The sequence below is a fragment of the Rhinoraja longicauda genome, chromosome 10 (assembly GCF_053455715.1).
Source record: "Rhinoraja longicauda isolate Sanriku21f chromosome 10, sRhiLon1.1, whole genome shotgun sequence".
Lineage (NCBI taxonomy): Eukaryota > Metazoa > Chordata > Chondrichthyes > Rajiformes > Arhynchobatidae > Rhinoraja > Rhinoraja longicauda.
In genome coordinates, this window is record NC_135962.1 from 29995310 (window position 1) to 30017503 (window position 22194).

At 42.4% G+C, this 22194-nt stretch overlaps 1 protein-coding gene across 4 annotated transcripts in view; it reads right to left on the reverse strand.

Annotated features, from left to right (window-relative positions):
* ttc6 (tetratricopeptide repeat domain 6) overlaps positions 1-22194 on the reverse strand; it is a 134305-nt gene that overhangs the window by 61802 nt on the left and 50309 nt on the right. For all 4 annotated transcript variants that reach the window (XM_078407164.1, XM_078407163.1, XM_078407162.1 and 1 more), the window contains exons 13-18: positions 20763-20892; positions 20258-20430; positions 18752-18888; positions 4447-4616; positions 3277-3397; positions 1697-1847 (exon numbers count right to left, since the gene is read on the reverse strand). In XM_078407164.1, coding sequence (XP_078263290.1) covers positions 1697-1847; positions 3277-3397; positions 4447-4616; positions 18752-18888; positions 20258-20430; positions 20763-20892 — 882 coding nt within the window. The remainder of the gene's footprint in view (positions 1-1696; positions 1848-3276; positions 3398-4446; positions 4617-18751; positions 18889-20257; positions 20431-20762; positions 20893-22194) is intronic.

The following is a 22194-nucleotide window of genomic DNA, read 5'->3' on the forward strand; positions in this document are numbered from 1 at the left end:
AAACCAATTAATTTTCCATAACATTGCAGTAATTTAAAAGTAAAGCATGATTTCTGCAAATTAACTGTGCTTCTGATGTTTGTTTACAACTGGAAGTTTAATGGCCAAGTGTTAAATGAGTGGATTATTTAACTGTGGGAAAATATCACAGGTGACTATCCTACTGATATAAAAATTTCCATTATAAAGAGGCATCTCAGTACAATCCAGATTAGAATTACATTCTGATTTGGAATGATTATAATTAAACAATTAACACATATAAACATTCACGGGGGAGCACTTAGGTACCAGTGACCATAATTCTATTCATTTTAAAATAGTTATGGAGAAGGATAGGACTGCCCACAAGTTAAGATATTTAAGGATTTGCAGGAATCAGGCAGAAACTTGAAGCGGCTGATTGGGAGAGTCTGTTTACAGGTAAGGGAAATGGGAAGGTTTCAAAAGTAAGATAGCAAGAGTACAGGGGCAACATGTTCCTACTAGGTTGAAGGGCAAGAAGGACAATTTTATGGAACCCTGGTTGATGAGAGATGTTGAGGCTCTGATCAGGAAAAAGAAGGCATATGTCAGGATCAAGTGAATCTTTCCATGGGTATAATAAGTGTAGTACACTTAAGAAAACGATTAAGAGGGCAAAAAGAGGTGACGACATGAAGCTCTCAGGCAAGGTAAAGGAAAATCCTTAGAGATTCTACAGTTATATTAGAAGTAAAGAGGTGACTAGGGAAAGAATGGGTAATATTAGAGATCAGCAATGCAGTCTTTGTATAGAGCCACAAGATATTGGAGATATTAAATAAATACTTGTGTGTTTTTATTGAGGAGAAGATCATGGAAGCTAAGAAATTGAAACATTAATGCTGTGATGTCTTAGGTCATGCACAGGTTACCAAAGAGGAGGCACAGGGATTGACCTCTGAGCTCCACCACAGGAGTCTGCGGGACTTTACATCACGGAGCTCGCGGTCTCTGGTCAGATACCGACTTCGGGAACTCTAAGCCGCAGGAGCTTCGACCGCCCCAAAGCATTTGGCAAGGCCCCGCACAGTAGGCCAGCCCAGAAGGTTAGATTGCATGGAATCCAAGGTGAACTAGCCAATTGGGTTCAAAATCAGCTTGGAGAAATGAGTCAAAGGGTACTCGTGGAGGGTTGGTTTTCTTGATTGGAAGCCTATGAACAGTGGTGTGCTTAGGGGTTGGTGCATTATCTGCTGCTGTTTGTTACATACTGTAATGATTAGAATGACAATGTAGTTAACAATGTTAGTAAAGAGGTTTTACACGTTGGTATTTTTTTCTTTGGAGCTTGGGAGGCTGAGGGGTGACCTTATTAACATGTAAAAGATCATGAAGGGATAGATAAAGTGAATGGTCACAATCTTTTTCCTAGACAGAGGATTCTAAAACTAGAGGACATAGGCTTAAGGTGAGAAGGGAATTTCAGAGGTACATAGAAAGCTATGAAAGCAGATACATTTATGACTTTCAAATGACATTTTGACCGATATATGGATAGGAAAACTTTAGTGGAGTATGGGCCAGATGTGGCAAATGGGATTGGCCCAATATGGACAAGGTGGGCAACTAGGTCTGTTTCTGTGCTGTACAGCTCTATTACTGCGTGATGAAAGGGTAATGAATTGAGCAGCAAAATTCCAGTTTAACAATTTTATTTCAAGCACATGCATACCTTATGATATGCCTCTGCCCGACACATATATGCTTTTGAGGAGGTTGGCTCAGCCTTTAAGGCCTCTGTAAATCTGCGGATGGCTTCGTAATAGTGCTCCATTTTTAAGAGGAAAATAAGCCCAAGATTTATGTGAGCTAAACAAATCGATCTGGAAATAAAATACACAGTTAAGCTCTGATTTACCAATAATATATTACAACATTCAGAATTTAAAGTTCAATATTCTCATTTATGTTTTTATGGATGGTAACTTGAAAATATTCACCTCGGGTTACAGCAACAAAGTTTTGAGCCACAGCATCATGATTACATTTTGCTGGGAGATGATGAACAGCATACACGAGATAGAAAACAATCCTAACACAAAATATCATTCGCTATTAGGCATTTCAGTTACTTCTTATGACTGCACTTCAAAGGTGTGTGTCAATAGGTTATTTTACCATGGGAAATTTCAAAACTGATCATCCTCCTGACTGTGCACAGTCCTAACAAAAGTCAGGTAAAAGAATCAGCAAAATAAATAGTGGCTGATTAACACACAGTTTAAAATCCTGAAGGTGTAACATAGTTATCTTGGTGTAATCCAGAATAATATCAGCTTTTGATTGTGAATCATGATAATTCAAAATATAGAATTAATGTATTCAATAGTTCAAATTATAGCAGGGAAGTAGTAAAAAAAGTTCCAGCTTTACATTTGATCGGCAGGTTCTTCTTGGATGGAGCCTCAGATGTGAGGATAACATGCATCCACTCTAATTCTGTGGGTTTAGTGGTGACTGGAATCCTCTCATGCAGAATCTGTAGTCATTGCTACAGGTGGACTAAGGGGTGCTTCATGGCATAGGTGAGGGGGTAGTTTGTATTACTATAGGGCTCCTTCCACTGCTTGTGAATAGACTCCATGTACTTGCATTGTAGAGACTCAAGGTACTCAGAGATTTCCCAAATTCTCCCGTGTATCAAGGAACTGCAGATGCTGGTTTAAACCGAAGATAGATGCAAAATGCAGGAGTAACTCAGCGAGTCACAGCATCTCTGGAGAAAATGGATAGGTGATATTTCAGGTCAGGACCCTTCTTCAGACTAATTATAGTGGGGTGGTGGGAGTGAGGGGGGGGAAGCAAGGAAAAAAACCCAGGATATATCAAAGCCAGCAACACATGACTTGAGGCAAGTAGGTTCCCTGATAGGCTGATTATTGGCTAGAGATGGTATGAGCCAAAGAGGGATATATTGTTGCAAACAGTTGAAATGGTTACCTGACCTAGTGGAGGAGGAGGGTTTGTAGAAGTTACCTAAAATTGGAGAATGCAACATTTATACCACTGGGTTGCAACCTAGTCAAGCAAAATATGAGGTGTTGTTCCTCTAATTTATCTGTGAGCTCCCTCTGGCAATGGAGGAGGCCCACAAGTTATCTCAGCCCCCCTCGGGCACGTTTGCATATTATATTTATAAACCAAACAGTATAAGGTAAATTTCATTGTAAGCAGCCTCATGTAAACAAGTCATACTTATATCTTGTGCAATCAGGTATCTAACTGAAAATGAAAGAAGCTTCAAGCAGGTACCTGTCGAGGTTGATTACCCATTCAAAGTCCCATATAGCTGCATGCCACTGGTTGAGCTCAGTGTACAAAATCCCACGATGTAAAAATGAATTCAAATTCTCAACCTCATTATTGATAAGCACTGCAGAGGAAAGCACATAAACTCTTCAGAACATCTGTTTAACGAGCGTACAAAAAGTAAAGTATATCAATTTAAATACTGGGTTGTATAGCACCTTTTTGTTATATGTTATCTAATTTCAAGTCAAGAGTGTTTAATTGTCATAAGTACCAAATGTGGAACAATGATATTCTTTTTTGCAGCAGCATAACAGGCCTGTATAAACAGTATTCATAGATAATATAATGAATAAATAAATAAAAAATCACTCTCAACCCCATTTTCCTGCCTTCTCCCCATAATCTTTGACACCCTTACTAATCAAGAATCGATCCATCTCTGCTTTTAAAATACCCATTAACTTGGCCTTCACAGCCGTTTGTGGCAATGAATTCCACAGATTCATCACCCCAAAAGGCGGCACAATGGTGCGGAGCAGCACAGTTGCACACAGGATGGCACAGTGGTGCAGCGGTAGAGTTGTTGCCTTACAGCGCCAGAGACCCACATTTGATCCTGATTACGGGTGTTGTACGGAGTTTGTACGTTCTCCCTGTGAACTCGTAGGTTTTCTCCATGTGCTCCAGTTTCCTCCGATAGTCCAAAGACGTGCAGGTTTGTGGGATAAGATATATCCAGGGACATCGTCAGTAACATATGATTCTGTGAGTACAATTTTGTCATACTGTTGCTTGACTTCCATGTGACAGCTCTACCTATTTGGACAGCATGCCCCAGATACTTTGACAAATACTTTGGAAGATTCACTGAGCTGGAAACTCATTATTGCATCTGAATTAAATACCAGATGGTCCTTCCATCTTTATTCCTTCTCAGTTTGAATGTAGCAGCAGTAGTGCAACTGAATGCCTTGTTAGGTTATTTAAGAGGACTTTTGATAATCAATCACTTTGATGGACCTACAGTCTATTAAGGACGACAAATTTCTTCCACTTACGGAGTTATTTTTACAACAATCTGTGGATTACAAATTCTAAATAATTTTTCTTACCAATTTCTTAGCATCTGTATAACCACTAACCACAATGCAAATTTAATGTACAATCCACCTGAAACACTGAAGTCCTGTAAAGCTTTATACGGGTGAACCTTTCGTAGCAGGCAAGCTCTATGATAGAAATCCACCCAGTTGTTAGGTTCCAAATGTATTGCAACAGACAAATCCACGATCGCTTCTCTGAACAGTCCTTGCTTAGCATATGCTTGTCCACGATATTCCCTGGAAATGAAAATACAGATTCATTGATATATTAGATTCTTAGGAGGAAGTTATTCAGCCCATTCTGCCTGCCCCCAGCTGATCATTTAATACTATTCCTCTGCACATTCCCCTTTGTCCCACTTAGTCTTGTTTGTACTTGTTTAAATGTGTTTATAGGTACTCCCCAGCTTATGAATGCCCGAGCTATGAACAGCCATACATACAAATAAGCAGTGGAATGGATTTGCCAGCTGCTGTGGGGCTGCAGGCATCTTCTGTGTAAGGGAACTTAGTTCGCGGCCGTATTTCTGAGGAACAGAACCCTGTCATAAGCTACGGAGGACCTGGAGAGTAATGCGTAGATCTGAGTCAGCTGACAATGGAGAACACTTTTACAAATCATCGCTTGGGATAATCATGTGGATAGAGTAGGCAGATCATGCTTGTCAAAAATCCATTGATATTGTTCATTATTCCATAGATTAGACTGATCAACTCCTTATTAGAATCACCATTCAATTATATTTTCCAACCCTCCCTGATTGCACTAAGAAATATGAGAAGATAAAGAGATATTGTAGGGTGGGTTCAACAGATTGGAAAAATATGGATAAAGCTAAAGGGAAGGAGAGCGCAGGAGAGGTGACCAAAGTCTCCAAAATAAGAAATAGGATAGAAAGTTTAAAAATGGGTAAGAGTCTAACGTCAGGCAACATGGGACCATTTTGAGAAGAGGGAAGGTAAATATAGGACTGAAGGTGTTATATCTAAATGCATGCAGTATACGAAACAAGGTGGATGAGCTTGTACCACAATTACCGCAATGTACCGGTACACATCCTATCGAAAAGTCAGGCAGGTGGGCAGAGGGGCTAGGATGGATCTGTTGATAAGGAATGAACAAAGGGCCACAGTTTAAGAATAAGGGGTAGGCCATTTAGAACTGAGATGAGGAAAAACTTTTTCAGTCAGAGAGTTGTGAATCTGTGAAATTATCTGCCTCAGAAGGCAGTGGAGCCCAATTATCTGAATGCATTCAAGAGAGAGCTAGATAGAGCTCTTAAGGATAGCGGAGTCAGGGGGTATGGGGAGAAGGCAGGAACGGGGTACTGATTGAGAATGATCAGCCATGATCACATTGAATGGCGGTGCTTGCTCGAAGGGCCGAATGGCCTCCTCCTGCACCTATTGTCTATTGTCTATTGAAATCCAATCCTTGGCAAGAAACGACATAGGAACAGAAGATGTAGTGGAGTTAAGAAACTGCAAGGATAAAAAAGACCCTGATGGAAGTAACATACAGGCCTCTGAATATTAGTCAGGATGCATGGCACAAATTACATCAGGAAAGAGAAAAGGCATGTAAGAAAGACAACGTTACACTGGTCATGGGGCATTTCAATATGAAAATAGACTGGAAAAATCATTGTAAGAAAATAACTGCAGATGCTGGTACAAATCGAAGGTATTTATTCACAAAATGCTGGAATAACTCAGCACGTCAGGCAGCATCTCAGGAGAGAAGGAATGGGCGACGTTTCGGGTCGAGACCCTTCTTCAGACTGGAAAAATCAGATCAGTCCTGGATCTCTTATTTGTCAGCCTTTACTTCAAGCATTTATTATGTAGGTAAATAGTACAGTAATGTAATTTCTAAAATATTTGCCAAATTTCCCCAAGAATAACACTTAGATTGTGCTTTGGGATTGATACAGAATGTAGGTTGCACATCTAGAATGACTTTAGTTGCATCAATCCTACATGCTCGCTCAGATTACCCCACGGTTTTCCTGAACTGCATAGGATTTAATTCTATTCATGTGCAACTGAATTGTGATCAATGGCAGTCCTTTATGGAGATCTATCACCACTTTCCTAGTGGCTGCCATTCTGCTCTTATACTGAAGCAATCCTGCAACCTTTGCCTCTGCATAGTCAGTCAGAGTGTGTATGCTCACTGGCCAGAGGAATTCTCTGCAACCCTGTCTCTGACTTCCTCTCAAGAAGCCACACTCAGTAACTAAACTGGAATTCACAACCATCTGATTCATTATAAAGGGCCTGTCCCACTTTAGACGATTTTAAGGCAACTGCCGGCGACTAGGCTGTCGCCGACAGTTCCCCGGGTGTCGCGGGCATGATCGTGAGGCGTCTTCCAAGAATCGTAATGAATCTCAGCGCGTCGCTGAGAAATAATCCGGAGTGAAATTTCTCGGCGACAGCTGGCTTGTCGCCAGGTACCGTTGCTTATTGCGGGCGCTGTTGCCTGCTGTCCCCAGGTTTGCTAGGTTCCCTTAGATGCATTTAGAAGCACATTATATTAAAATAAGTAAAGTCATTTCAAAATACCATAAAATGCTTGTGTTTAACCAATTTATTTACTGTCAGGACATTTAACAATAGACAATAGACAATAGACAATAGACAATAGACAATAGGTGCAGGAGTAGGCCATTCAGCCCTTCGAGCCAGCACCGCCATTCAATGCGATCATGGCTGATCACTCTCAATCAGTACCCCGTTCCTGCCTTCTCCCCATACCCCCTAACTCCGTTATCCTTAAGAGCTCTATCCAGCTCTCTCTTGAAAGCATCCAACGAACTGGCCTCCACTGCCTTCTGCGGCAGAGAATTCCACACCTTCACCACTCTCTGACTGAAAAAGTTCTTCCTCATCTCCGTTCTAAATGGCCTACCCCTTATTCTTAAACTGTGGCCCCTTGTTCTGGACTCCCCCAACATTGGGAACATGTTTCCTGCCTCTAATGTGTCCAATCCCCTAATTATCTTATATGTTTCAATAAGATCCCCCCTCATCCTTCTAAATTCCAGTGTATACAAGCCCAATCGCTCCAGCCTTTCAACATACGACAGTCCCGCCATTCCGGGAATTAACCTAGTGAACCTACGCTGCACGCCCTCCATAGCAAGAATATCCTTCCTCAAATTTGGAGACCAAAACTGCACACAGTACTCCAGGTGCGGTCTCACCAGGGCCCGGTACAACTGTAGAAGGACCTCTTTGCTCCTATACTCAACTCCTCTTGTTACGAAGGCCAACATTCCATTGGCTTTCTTCACTGCCTGCTGTACCTGCATGCTTCCTTTCATTGACTGATGCACTAGGACACCCAGATCTCGTTGAACCCCCCCTCCTCCTAACTTGACACCATTCAGATAATAATCTGCCTTTCTATTCTTACTTCCAAAGTGAATAACCTCACACTTATCTACATTAAACTGCATCTGCCATGTATCCGCCCACTCACACAACCTGTCCAAGTCACCCTGCAGCCTTATTGCATCTTCCTCACAATTCACACTACCCCCAGCTTAGTATCAACTGCAAATTTGCTAATGGTACTTTTAATCCCTTCGTCTAAGTCATTAATGTATATTGTAAATAGCTGGGGTCCCAGCACCGAACCTTGCGGTACCCCACTGGTCACTGCCTGCCATTCCGAAAGGGCCCCATTTATCCCCACTCTTTGCTTTCTGTCTGTCAACCAATTTTCTATCCATGTCAGTACCCTACCCCCAATACCATGTGCCCTAATTTTGCCCACTAATCTCCTATGTGGGACCTTGTCGAAGGCTTTCTGAAAGTCGAGGTACACCACATCCACTGACTCTCCCCTATCAATTTTCCTAGTTACATCCTCAAAAAATTCCAGTAGATTTGTCAAGCATGATTTCCCCTTTGTAAATCCATGCTGACTCGGAATGATCCCGTTACTGCTATCCAAATGCTCAGCAATTTCGTCTTTTATAATTGACTCCAGCATCTTCCCCACCACTGATGTCAGACTAACTGGTCTATAATTACCCATTTTCTCTCTCCCTCCTTTCTTAAAAAGTGGGATAACATTTGCTAACCTCCAATCCACAGGAACTGATCCTGAATCTATAGAACATTGAAAAATGATCTCCAATGCTTCCACTATTTCTAGAGCCACCTCCTTAAGTACCCTGGGATGCAGACCATCAGGCCCTGGGGATTTAGCAGCCTTCAGTCCCATCAGTCTACCCAAAACCATTTCCTGCCTAATGTGGATTTCCTTCAGTTCCTCCATCACCCTAGGTTCTCCGGCCCCTAGAACATTTGGGAGATTGAGTGTATCTTCCTCAGTGAAGACAGATCCAAAGTAACGGTTTAACCCGTCTGCCATTTCTTTGTTCCCCATAATAAATTCCCCTGTTTCTGTCTTCAAGGGACCCACATTTGCCTTGACTATTTTTTTCCTCTTCACGTACCTAAAAAAACTTTTGCTATCCTCCTTTATATTATTGGCTAGTTTACCCTCGTACCTCATCTTTTCTCCCCGTATTGCCTTTTTAGTTAACTTTTGTTGCTCTTTAAAAGAGTCCCAATCCTCTGTCTTCCCACTCTTCTTTGCTATGTTATACTTCCTCTCCTTAATTTTTATGCTGTCCCTGACTTCCCTTGTCAGCCACAGGTGTCTCTTACTCCCCTTAGAGTCTTTCCACCTCTGGAATAAATTGATCCTGCAACCTCTGCATTATTCCCAGGAATACCTGCCATTGCTGTTCTACCGTCTTCCCTGCTAGGGCCTCCTTCCAGTCAATTTTGGCCAGCTCCTGCCTCATGCCTCTGTAATCCCCTTTGCTATACTGTATACTGACACTTCCGATTTTCCCTTCTGCCTTTCCATTTGCAGAGTAAAACTTATCATGTTGTGATCACTGCCTCCTAATGGCTTTTACCTCTAGTCCCCTTATCAGATCAGGATCATTACACAACACTAAATCCAGAATTGCCTTCTCCCTGGTAGGCTCCAGTACAAGCTGTTCTAAGAATCCATCTCGAAGGCACTCTACAAACTCTCTTTCCTGGGGTCCATTTCCAACCTGATTTTCCCAGTCTACCTGCATGTTGAAATCTCCCATAACCACCGTAGCATTACATTTTTGACACGCCAATTTTATCTCCTGATTCAACTTGCAGGTAGATTGGAGGCGACAGTTTGATGGTCATGTAAGCGTGGAAATTTTGCGATGTTTATGGCCATCAGCCATTACATTTAAAGTGGGCTCCCAACTCAGATATGCAACCCAGAAACCAGATATGCATCTCCCGTACATTTTCAAAGAATGCCCACACACTTTTCACAAAAATCCACTTAACCACTTTAAAAAAAAAATTTTAATACAGCTATTAGTAAATTGGAAGTAAACCCAGTTTATGCCTTGTTACAGTGATGCTTGGTTTTTAATTAACCCATACAAGATGTTATAGTTTAAAACTCTCAAGTACTTATCGACTTGTCAGCGATTTCAGCAAAAATTAGGAAGCCGGAGAAGCATTAACTTTGCGGAATTTTGCGATGTTTCCAAAGACGCTGTAATCTCGACCTGACTTGGCATCGTCATGGTCATTGTCGTCGGGTAAAAGAAAAGTTTGGCGATCTGCTACGACTTTGACAGTCGCCGGCAGTCGCCTTAAAATAGCGGAACAGTACAGCACAAGAATAGGCTCTTCGGCCCACAATGTCTGTGTTAACAAAATGCCAAGACCATCTCTTATCAGCCTCCATATCTCATTCCCTGCAGATCCATATGCCTATCCAAAAGTCTCTTAAATGCCTCTATTATATCTGCCTCATCCACCACTCCCTGTAGCACATTCCAGGCACTAACAACCCTCTGTGTAAAAAACCTGCCTCCGCACATCTTCTTTAAACTTTCTCCCTCTCACCTTAAAGTTATGCCCACTAATTGTTGATATTTCCATCTTGGGGAAAAGGCTCTAATCGTCTATACTATCAATGCGTTGTATGATTTTATATACTTCTTAGGTATCACAAAATGCTGGAGTAACTCATCAGGTCAGGCAGCATCGAGGAGAGAGGGAATGGGTGACTTTTCGGGTCGAGACCCTTCTTCAGACTGATGCACATCTTAAATAGGCATATTTTATATCGGCATCATCCTGGTATATCCTCTGCACCTTTCTAAAGCCTCCACATCCTTCTTTAATGGGGTGACCAGAACTGCACTCAATACTCCAAATGCAGCCTAACCAAAGTGCTACAAAGCAGCATCATGACTTCCTGACTCTTATACTCTGCCCCAAACTATGAAAGCAAGCAGAGCATATGCCTTCTCTACTATTTGTGTTGTCACTTTCAGGAACATATACAATTGGACCTTGTTACGAAGAAGGGGGAGGGGGAGCATGAGCGGAGCTGCGGGATATTGAGGAGACCCTAGTGAGAGCCTCATCTATAATGGAAGAGGGGAACCCCCGTTTCCTAAAGAATGAGGACATCTCCAATGCCCTAGTATGGAACACCTCATCATGGGCGCAGATGCGGCAGAGACGGAGGACTTGGGAGTAGGGGAAAGAGATTTTACAGGAAACAGGGTGGGAAGAAGTGTAGTCAAGCTAGCTATGGGAGTCGAAGGTATCACAAAATGCTGGAGTAACTCAGCAGGTTAGGCAGCATCTGGGAGAGAAGGAATGGGTGATGTTTCGGGTCGAGACCCTTCTTCAGACTGATGTGAGGGGGGCGGGACAAAGAAAGGATATAGGTGGAGACAGGAAGACAGTGGGAGAACTGGGAAGGGATGGGGAAGAAGGGACAGAGGAACTATCTAAAGTTAGAGAAGTCAATGTTCATACCACTGGGCTGTAAGCTGACCAAGCGAAATTTGAGGTGCTGTTCCTCCAATTTCCGGTGGGCCTCACTATGGCACCGGAGGAGGCCCATGACAGAAAGGTCAGACTGGGAGTGGGAGGGGGAGTTGAAGTGCTCAGCCACTGGGAGATCAGGTTGGTTAAGGCGGACTGAGCGAAGATGTTGTGCGAAACGATCGCTGAGCCTGCGTTTTGTCTCGCCGATGTAGAGAAGTTGACATCTGGAACAGTGGATACATTAGATGAGGTTGGAGGAGGTGCAGGTTTACCTCTGTCTCACCTGGAAAGACTGTTTGGGTCCTTGGATGGAGTCGAGGGGGGAGGTAAAGGGATAGGTGTTGCATCTCCTGCGGTTGCAGGGGAAAGTGCCTGGGGAGGGGGTGGTTTGGCTAGGAAGGGACGGCAATTTGGGTAGCAATTCCTCCGTCTACGCCGCATCTGCGCCCAGTGTGAGGTGTTTCACACTAGGGCATCGGAGATGTCCTCATTCTTCAGGAAACGGGGCTTCCCCTCTTCCATTATAGATGAGACTCTCACTAGGGCTCCTCTATATCCCGCAGGTCCATTCTTGCTCCCCCTCCACCCATTTGTAACAAGGACAGTATCCCCCTTGTCCTCACCTTCCACCTCACCAACCAGCGTATCCAACAAATCATCCTCCAACATTTCCGTTACCTCCAACGGGATCCCACTACTGGCCACATCTTCCCATGTCCTCTCCTTTCTGCGTTCCGCAGAGACCGTTCCCTCCGTAACTCCCATGTCCACTCGTCCCTTCCTACCCAAACCACCCCCTCCCCAGGCACTTTCCCCTACAACCGCAGGAGATGCAACACCTGTCCCTTTACCTCCCCCCTCGACTCCATCCAAGGAGCCAAATAGTCTTTCCAGGTGAGACAGAGGTTCACTTGCACCTCCTCCAACTTCATCTATTGTATCCGCTGTTCCAGATGTCAACTACTCTACATCGGCGAGGCCAAACGCAGGCTCGGCAATCGTTTCGCTCAACACCTTCGCTCAGTCCGCCTTAACCAACCTGATCTCCTGGTGGCTGAGCACTTCAACTCCCCCTCCAACTCCCAGTCTGACCTTTCTGTCTTGGGCCTCCTCCACTGCCATAGTGAGGCCCACCAGAAATTGGAGGTACAGCACCTCATATTTCGCTTGGGCAGCTTACAGCCCAGTGGTATGAATATTGACCTCTAACTTTAGATACTCTGTTCCTCCCTTCCCCTCCCCCTTCCCAGTTCTCCCACTGTCTTCCTGTCTCCACCTGTATCCTTTCTTTGTCCTGCCACATGACATCAGTCTGAAGAAGGGTCTCGACCCGAAACATCACCCATTCCTTCTCTCTTAGATGCTGCCTGACCTGCTGAGTTACTCCAGCATTTTGTGATTTGTACCAGCATCTGCAGTTATTTTCCTACACAGCTATGGGAGTCAGTAGGTTTGTAGTAGATGTCTGTCACTAGTCTGTCTCCTGTGATGGAGATGGTGAGATCCAGAAATGGTAGGGAGATGTCAGAGACTGTTATCATTTTCTGGAACAATATACTAAACGTCAAGCCAAAGACTTAGTCCACAGCGGTCAACACTTACCTTCGGCCCAGGGCTATCGTGAGGCAAGGAAGCTGCTTAAAGAGCATTTTGCCAATGAGCAAAAGATTGCCACGCTTATACTGCATAGCCAGGGCATTGGCCTTGCCAGCTTTCAGATCAGATGATGTGAAAGCATTGCAAGCGTTCTCATTATTCCTTAAAGGTTGTTACAATATAATGAAACATCTCAACCATGAAGGAAATGAAGGTCCCCTCTAATATGAAGACTATCCTTCTAAAACTGCCTTATAAACTCAAAGACAAGTGGAGAGATTAGGCATATGAGATACAGGGAAGAACACAACGTTCACCTGAATTTCCTGATCTAGTAAACTTCATAGAGGAACAACTAAAGATAATGTCAGATCCACTTTATGGGAATATCGAGGAAGCTAAACCAGTCGCAACTGTCAAAGGTCCTGCCTTCACTAAGGCAAGAGAAAGGCCAAAAATGACCAGAAGCAGTTTTGTTACGACTGCAGAACCTGTCAATAGACAATAGACAATAGGTGCAGGAGTAGGCCATTCAGCCCTTCGAGCCAGCACCACCATTCAATGTGATCATGGCTGATCATTCTCAATCAGTACCCCGTTCCTGCCTTCTCCCCATACCCCCTGACTCCGCTATCCTTAAGAGCTCTATCTAGCTCTCTCTTGAATGCATTCAGAGAATTGGCCTCCACTGCCTTCTGAGGCAGAGAATTCCACAGATTTACAGCTCTCTGACTGAAAAAGTTTTTCCTCATCTCCGTTCTAAATTGCCTACCCATTATTCTTAAACTGTGGCCCCTGGTTCTGGACTCCCCCAACATTGGGAACATATTTCCTGCCTCCAACGTGTCCAACCCCTTAATAATCTTATATGTTTCAATAAGATCCCCTCTCATCCTTCTAAATTCCATTGTATACAAGCCTAGTCACTCCAGTCTTTCAACGTATGACAGTCCCACCATTCCGGGAATTAACCTAGTAAACCTACGCTGCACGCCCTCAATAGCAAGAATATCCTTCCTCAAATTTGGAGACCAAAACTGCACACAGTACCCCAGGTGCGGTCTCACTGTCAGGTCTACTGTCGAAGCACAGGTGCAAGAAAATCTGACTACAAAAGAAAGAAAGCTGACGTACCTTTCGCCAAGCAGCAGGACCCTTGTCTGTTCTGAAATAGGAGGGGTCACACATTGGAGAAGTGTTGGTAGATCAAGAAGAGGGAGCACAAAGAGAGGTTGGAATTTATAAAGGAGAAGAGAATCTGTTTTGGATGTTTAAAAATAGGTCACATGAGCAAAGACTGCAAGAGTCGTTTGACTTGTGTTGCATGCAAAGGAGATCATCCTGAGATACTTCATGGAGCTAAAGGACAAAGAAATCAGCACATACAGAACAGAAGGAAAAAGCAAGCGTGAGTGATGCTGCTCTTCCATCTTAAATGTGTGGACATATTGGGGCCGGTGAAGAAGCTTGTATTTTCTCCATCGTATCAGTGCTAGTAAAGAGCCATAATGGGAGTACAGTATTGCAAGCATACGCATTTTTGGATCATGGAAGTTCTTCTACCTTCTGCACCGAAAGCCTGATGAGAAGACTGAAAATTTCAGGACCAAGGAGAAAGATTCTCCTGCATACCATAAACCAAGTGAAGTCTGTAACCAGTTGTATTATTTCAGGTTTGGAAATATCTAGTCTGGACAAGGATGATTTTGTTCAATTATCCGATGTGTTTACAAATAAGACCACGACAGCAGGGATAGAAATGGCTCTCCTGCTGCAGCTGTCAATCGAATATCCATTGCGAGTCTAGAGGAACTTCTGGTCAAACAATACAATCATGACTTCAATGAAGGATCCAGCAAGGATAAGGAAGAAATGTCCAGAGAAGAGGTAAAGTTCTTGGACATTATGAATTGTTCGGCAAGGATGACAGATGGACATTATTGTCTAGACTTACCTTTCAAGCAGGAGAATACCAGCATGCCGAACAACCATTGCATAGCAGAGCAGCATATCCAGAACTTGAAATGCAAGTTTATCAAGAATGAGAAGTTTTATAATGAATCTTTCCTCACATTTATAACATTCTTTCCTCACAGAAATGATTGATAATGGTAATGCTGAAAGGGTACCAAAGGACCAGCTGAATCGAAGTGATGGAAAACTCTGGTATATCCCTCATCACAGGGTGTTTCACTCAAAGAAAGGAACCATAAGAGTGGTCTTTGACTGTGCAGCAGTCTTTAAGGGTACATCACTTAACTGCCAACTGCTACAGGGTCCAGACCTAACCAACTCACTCATCGGAGTTCTCATCAGATTCAGACAAGAGCCGGTTGCTTTGATGGCGGATATCGAAGCAATATTTCATCAGGTCAAGGTATCAGAAAAGCATATTGACTATCTGCGATTTCTGTGGTGGCCTGATGGTGATATACAGCAAGATCTTGTTGAATACCGGATGAAAGTACATCTTTTCGGACCCGTGTCGTCACCAAGTTGTGCAAACTTCGCATTGAGAAAGACTGCTGAGGATAACGAAGCACACTTTTCTGAAGAGGTGATAAACACAGTAAAGAACAACTTCTATGTGGATGATTGTTTAAAATCCATGCCTTCGGAACAGGAAGCAGTTCAAATGGTAAAAGACCTGACTGAAATCTACCAAATGGGAGGATTTATGCTATCAAAATGGATCAGTAACAGCCGTGCTGTATTGACATCCATTCCTCAAGCAAGCAGAACTAAAGAGATCAAGGAGTTGGACTTGGACCAGGGCAATCTGCCGATGGAGAGAGCACTAGGATTGCGCTGGTGCGTTGAAACAGATATGTTCAAGTTCAAAATTACTGTACAGGAACGACCGTACATTAGACATGGCATCTTGTCTGTAGTCGGCTCTATCTACGATACTTTAGGATTTCTGGCACCATTTACTCTGCCAGCTAAGCTGATTATGTAGGAACTCTGCATGGAGAAGCTTGGTTGGGATGATGACATACCCCAAACCTTTTCTCAGCGATAGACAGGATGGCTAGCTGATCTCAATTAGATTGCATAGTTCAAGGTGGACAGGTGTGTGAAGCCTACAAACTTTGGTCAAATCAGATATGCACAGCTGCACCACTTCTCAGACGCCAGCGAAAGTGGCTACGGTACTGTTTCATATTTACGACTGAAAAATGATAGCAAAGAGGTGCATATTGCATTTATAATGGGAAAGGCCAGAGTCGCGCCATTAAAACAGATGACAATTCCCAGAATGGAGCTTACAGCTGCAGTCAGTTGATATAATGCTGCGAAAAGAATTACAGCTTCAACTGGACAAATCAATTTTCTGTCCCGATAGCACAACGGTGCTTAAGTACATCAAAACCAAACGCTTTCAAACGTTTGTTGAAAACAGAATCTCATTTATAAAGGACACTACTGATGTAGCACAATGGAGATATGTTGGCACAATCCTGCAGATGAAGCTACAAGAGGACTGACAGCAGACCGCTTCTTAAGCAGGAAGAGAAGAAGACTGAAGAAGATCCTGTCCAATGGTCAGAATATTGGAGGCTGTACCAGATGCACAAGGTTTTGTGCGTTCTGTTTGACTTCAGACTAGGAGCAACATCTTGGAAAGACCGATTACGAAGATATGTCTGCTCCTGGAAGCTGATATCCGAGTACAGCAAAGACTGGTGGCTTTTAAGATTGAAGAATCACTATAGTAGATTCAATGCTAATTATATATAGTGCATGTTTTTTTGATTATGTATGGTTTTTATGGCTCCTTTTAATGTTTATTGGTAATTGTTGCGTTATACACTTAGAACAATTAGGGGCCGGTGTGTAGGAGCAATTTTGTGTTTATTAGCTATTTTAGCATATTGTATTACTTTGTATCCTGCTGTATTAATTTTTAGACACCAAGAGGTTATCTTGAGTTTAACATTAAGCTTGCGTATAGGACTGGGAAAACCCAGAGGTGTGGCTAGGGTTATGAGTTTAAATTCTTCCAGCACTGACGTAATGATCAAGAGCAGCTGAGACACAGGGATCTTGAATACCATAGAATATATGAGAAGTGCCTGCTGGATATAGGGTCTAGTAAGTCAGTATAGGTCATGAAGGAATGACGATAAGATATTACATTCTTATCATGTTAATGACAAAAGATATGTTAATATGTTTTTATTGCAACTTCAAATAAACGACTAACTAACCGAAACGTCATGAAGATCTCTCTGTTGTTATTTGCGTGAAGAAGTATCGCTCCCGTTCTTTCGTCAACGGTAAGCTTGAAGTCTTTATAGGGAAGGTGAAGTTGCCGTAACAGCTGTTATCATACTTGCTTCAACTAATTTGTCTGGCAACTCATTCCATATGCTCAAATCCCTCTTGGTGAAAAACTTGCATCTCGGGTTCCTATTAAATCTTTCCCCTCACAACTTACATGAAACAATTACAGCTGTAAATAATTGTGACCGTCGCAGATATCTGATCAGTCTTCCTGAGCATGAACCCACCAAAATAAACAGGGCCAGGTGGAGTTCCCGACCATGTCCTCAAAATCTTGGTGTATTAACAAGCAGGAGAATTATCTGATATCTTCAATCTGTCCCTAAGCCAAACTGCGATACCCATCTACTTTATCATCCTGTGTAGGAAGGAACCGCAGATGCTGGTTTACATCGAAGACAAGAGACAAAATGCTGGAGTAACTCAGTGGGTCAGGCTGCATCTCTGGAGAAATGGAATAGGTGACATTTCGGGTCGGAACTCATCTTCAGACTTCTTCAGAAAGTAGTGTGTATCTACTTTATCATCCTGGTGCCAAAGATAAACCAAGGTAGCATGCCTAAGGACTATCATTTGGAAGCTCAGACATGCACCATCATTAGTAGGAAAAAAAACTGCAGGTGCTGGTTTAAATCGAAGGTAGACACAAAATGCTGGAGTAACTCAGCGGGTCAGGCAGCATCTCTGGAGAGAAGGAATGGGTGACGTTTCGGGTCGAGACCCTTCTTCAGGCTGATGTCAGGGGAGGCGGCGGGACAAAGATAGGATGTAGTCAGAGACAGGAAGACTAGTGGGAGAACTAGGAAGGGGGAGGGGATAGAGAGGGAAAGCAGGGACTATCTGAAGTTAGAGAAGTCAATGTTCATACCGTTGGGGTGTAAACTACCCAAGCGAAATATGAGGTGCTGTTCCTCCAATTTGCACTGGGCCTCCTCCATTGACATCCTATATTTGTCCCGCCGCCTCCCCTGCCATCAGCCTGAAGAAGGGTCTCGACCTGAAACGTCACCCATTACTTCTCTCCAGAGATGCTGCCTGACCCGCTGAGTTACTCCAGCATTTTGTGTCTACCTTCATGCACCATCATGCCCATGTTCTCAAAATCTTTAAGAGATTGGTAATGGCGCATATTAACTCCACCCTACCAGACAACCTAGACCCACTGCAATTTGCCTACTGCCACAACAGATTCATGGCCGATGTTATCTCCCTGACCCTACACTCATCCTTGGAACATCTGGATAACAAGGATGCTTATGTCTGGCTCCTATTCTTGACTGTAGCTCTGACTTCAGCGCCACACTTCCAACCACACTCATCTCCAAGCTCCTGGACCTAGGACTCAGCACCTCCCTCTGTAAATGGAACCATGGCTTCTTGACCCAAAGACCGCAATCAGCAAAGATAGCAACAAAATATCCTTCATGAAAGCCATGAAGAAACAGTATTAAAACTACTTTACAGGAAATTTTCCACAGATTTTTCACCAGTTTACAAAACAAATGAAAGCGGTCAGATGAAGATTAACAGCAAATGTACCTTGTACGTATCTTTCAAAATGTGTCTACATTATAGAAAGGAAGTTTTAAAAATTATTTTAAAGCTACACAGCTTACCTAGCTTGAGCATTGTCAGGCTCATCTTTAATTACTGCTGTAAAGTCTTTAATTGCTGTTAGCCAGTTAGAAGTACCAAAATAATATAGGCCATGTTTCATCAGAGCATCTGTTCTTTTGGGATTCAAAGTAAAAGCCTACAATAAAATATATTACGAATCACATTGAGACATTTTTAACTGCACCACTCTTTCATTAGTCACCTTTTGTTCAACTATTTATTAACTTATGAAAACATAATTTGGCTAATTTTTTAACACCACAAAATCAACAACGTTAATTTTTATGAACTTATACAGTTTTTAAGGATCTGACACACAAGCCAACAGCATTACACTAAATACTCCATGTTGTGCAAAATTTGCTGTTTTAAAATATATACACTTTGCGCTAATGTTCTGGCCAACACAAATTTCACATCTTCCTTTACCAACTGAGTAAAAAGTGAACTCATCAGCAAATCTTTTTCAAATGCCTGTATCAAATATTTGAGTGCAATATTCTACACGGTTTTCCCATTTTCACAATTACTCAAAAAGCAAAAGTGAACATTTTGGGAAACGTGATAAAACATAATCTGGAATCAAATTAGGCTATTGGAGAGTCATTATAAGGATTTTCAATTTCTTCTTCATCCTCTATTTTACTACATTTTCTGTCATTCATCCTAACAATGCTTTAGTTGACTCAGCAATATGTGTTGCCTCTCTGCTTCTCTAGCCCATTTAGGTTATTAATTACCATTCAGTATTAGATTATGCTCTTTCTGCTTCACACGATACTACCTTGTACTTCTCTGTATTGAAATTAATTAGCAATCATGCATCAATTCTGGAAGTTTGTTAAGGCATGTCTCTCTCTGTATTATCTCCAATGTAATGCTGTCCATGTTTTGAAATAGTCTTTTCCATCTTTGTGACCAAATGGTTTAAATTAATAATGAACCAGAATGATCCTGGCGTTAATCCTTGCAGAATATCACCTCCTGGTTATCAGTCAGTAACCATTTTTAACTTCTACTTGTTTTTCTCTTTTACAGACACCCTCCTATTTATTCTGATACATTTTCATTGAGGACAAAGTCAAAACATTTTAATATCAATGATTCTGAATTTCTACTGTTTTATTGCAATGACAAAGTGCTAACATTTGGAAACTGGTGATTATGAATCTCGGTAGGAAAAAAACTGCAGATGCTGGTGTAACTCGGCGGGTCAGGCAGCATCTCGGGAGAGAGCGAATGGGTGAGGTTTCGGGTCGAGACCCTTCTTCAGACTGATGTCAGGGGAGAGGGTGGGACAAAGTCGGAGATAGGAAGAGTAGTGGGAGAACTGGGAAGGGGGAGGGGATAGAGAGGGAAAGCAGGGACTATCTGAAGATTATGAATCTTTGCTGTTTTATGACATTGACTAAAGGGAAAAACTGCAGAAACTGATTTAAGTTAAAAACATCTGTGTGACTACAGAAATAGTCCGAGAAAATATTTTTAATATACACCTTACTTACCAAACGATAATCTTCCATAGCCATAAGTAGATCATTACTAGCCTCGTACAACTCAGCTCTTCTAAAATAAATGTCTTCATCAGGTCTGCACTTGAGTCCTTGAGAATAATTTATGATTGCCATTGTTATGTCCCCTTTATCTCTGTAAATATCGCCCTTTGATATGTAAGCATCTAAGAACATAAATAAATTAAACAATTATGTATGGATTCAATTTGGAAGAAATTGTTTTGGAAATTCCTCATACAAATGCATGAAGCCTCGTTTTAATGACAGGAAATGCAAATTAAAAGATATTGCTTCAAGCTATTTTACTGATTTTAAATATTTAGATCCACATATTAATTCTTGACTATAAATTAATAACATTTCGAACTAACAAATCAGAATTACTTTAATTTATTGCAAATTCTGAATAATTAATTTCTAAGTGTACATTTTTCAGATGTAAATGTTAAATATATTTAAGACATATTAAATCTAAAAAAAAAGTACATTACCATACCTGCGTGATTCTTATTGTGCTTAAGTATAAAGTTTAGATCATCCAGTGCTTCAGCAGTTTTCATCTGGAGAAGGTAAATTAAATGTCTGTGCCAATAAGCATTAAGCAGCAGTGGTTCTAATTTAATTGCCTAAATAAACAAAAACAATTACATTATTATTTTAATGGATTTTATGTAGCTAAGTTTGATCAGTGACATAGTGCCATAGACATCAATGGCATTAATGACAAATCGATACAGTGTTTGCAATTGGTAATCAAACAACTCCAATAAAGCATAAAACGATAAATCACACATTACACTTAATATTATACAACCCTATAAAAAGCACTTGCATGCACATATCCACAAAAAAAACTTCAATCATTCTGGTGATGGTGATCTTGTGTTTTTTAAGGTAAATTTTAAACAAAATTTTTAAAACAAGGTATGGTATTATGGATACATACAGAACTGCAGATGCTGGTTTATGAAACCCCCCCCACAAAATGCTGAAGTAACTCAGCAGGTCAGGCAGCATCTCTGGAGAACATTGATAGATGATGTTTCTTTCGGTCAGTACCCTAAATGATGGAAGGGGATGGGGGGAAGGAACAATATGGGTGCAAATCCAGGTGGAGCACAGGGTGGGGGGTGGGGAGAGGAGTGAGAGGGGGGGGAGGGGGGCAAGGACGGGTGGAGGGTTGGAGGGGGAAGGGGGGAGGGGGAAGGGGGATGTTGTTTGTAGGTTGGATACCTAAAATTGGAGAACACAATGTTCGTACCATTAGTTTATTAGCTACCCAAGCAAAATACATGGTACTGTTCTTCCAGTGTTTGGGTAAGGCCCCACTCTGGCAATGGAGGAGGCCCAGGGCAGAAAGGTCTGCATTGGAATGGAAAGGGGTTAAAAAGGTTTAACAACAGGGAGATTCAGCAGGCCTTGGCGGATCAAGTGCAAGTGATCGATGAAATAGTCGAAGGCATTTATTCACAAAATGCTGGAGTAACTCAGCAGGTCAGGCAGCATCTCGGGAGAGAAGGAATGGGTGACGTTTCGGGTCGAGACCCTTCTTCAGACTGATGTCAGGGGGGCGGGACAAAGGAAGGATATAGGTGGAGACAGGAAGATAGAGGGAGATCTGGGAAGGAGGAGGGGAAGAGAGGGACAGAGGAACTATCTAAAGTTGGAGAAGTCGATGTTCATACCACTGGGCTGCAAGCTGCCCAGGCGAAATATGAGATGCTGTTCCTCCAATTTCCGGTGGACCTCACTATGGCACTGGAGGAGGCCCATGACAGAAAGGTCAGACTGGGAATGGGAGGGGGAGTTGAAGTGCTCGGCCACCAGGAGATCAGTTTGGTCAATGCGGACCGAGCACAGGTGTTGAGCAAAGCGATCGCCGAGCCTGCACTTGGTTTCGCCGATGTAAATAAGTTGACATCTAGAGC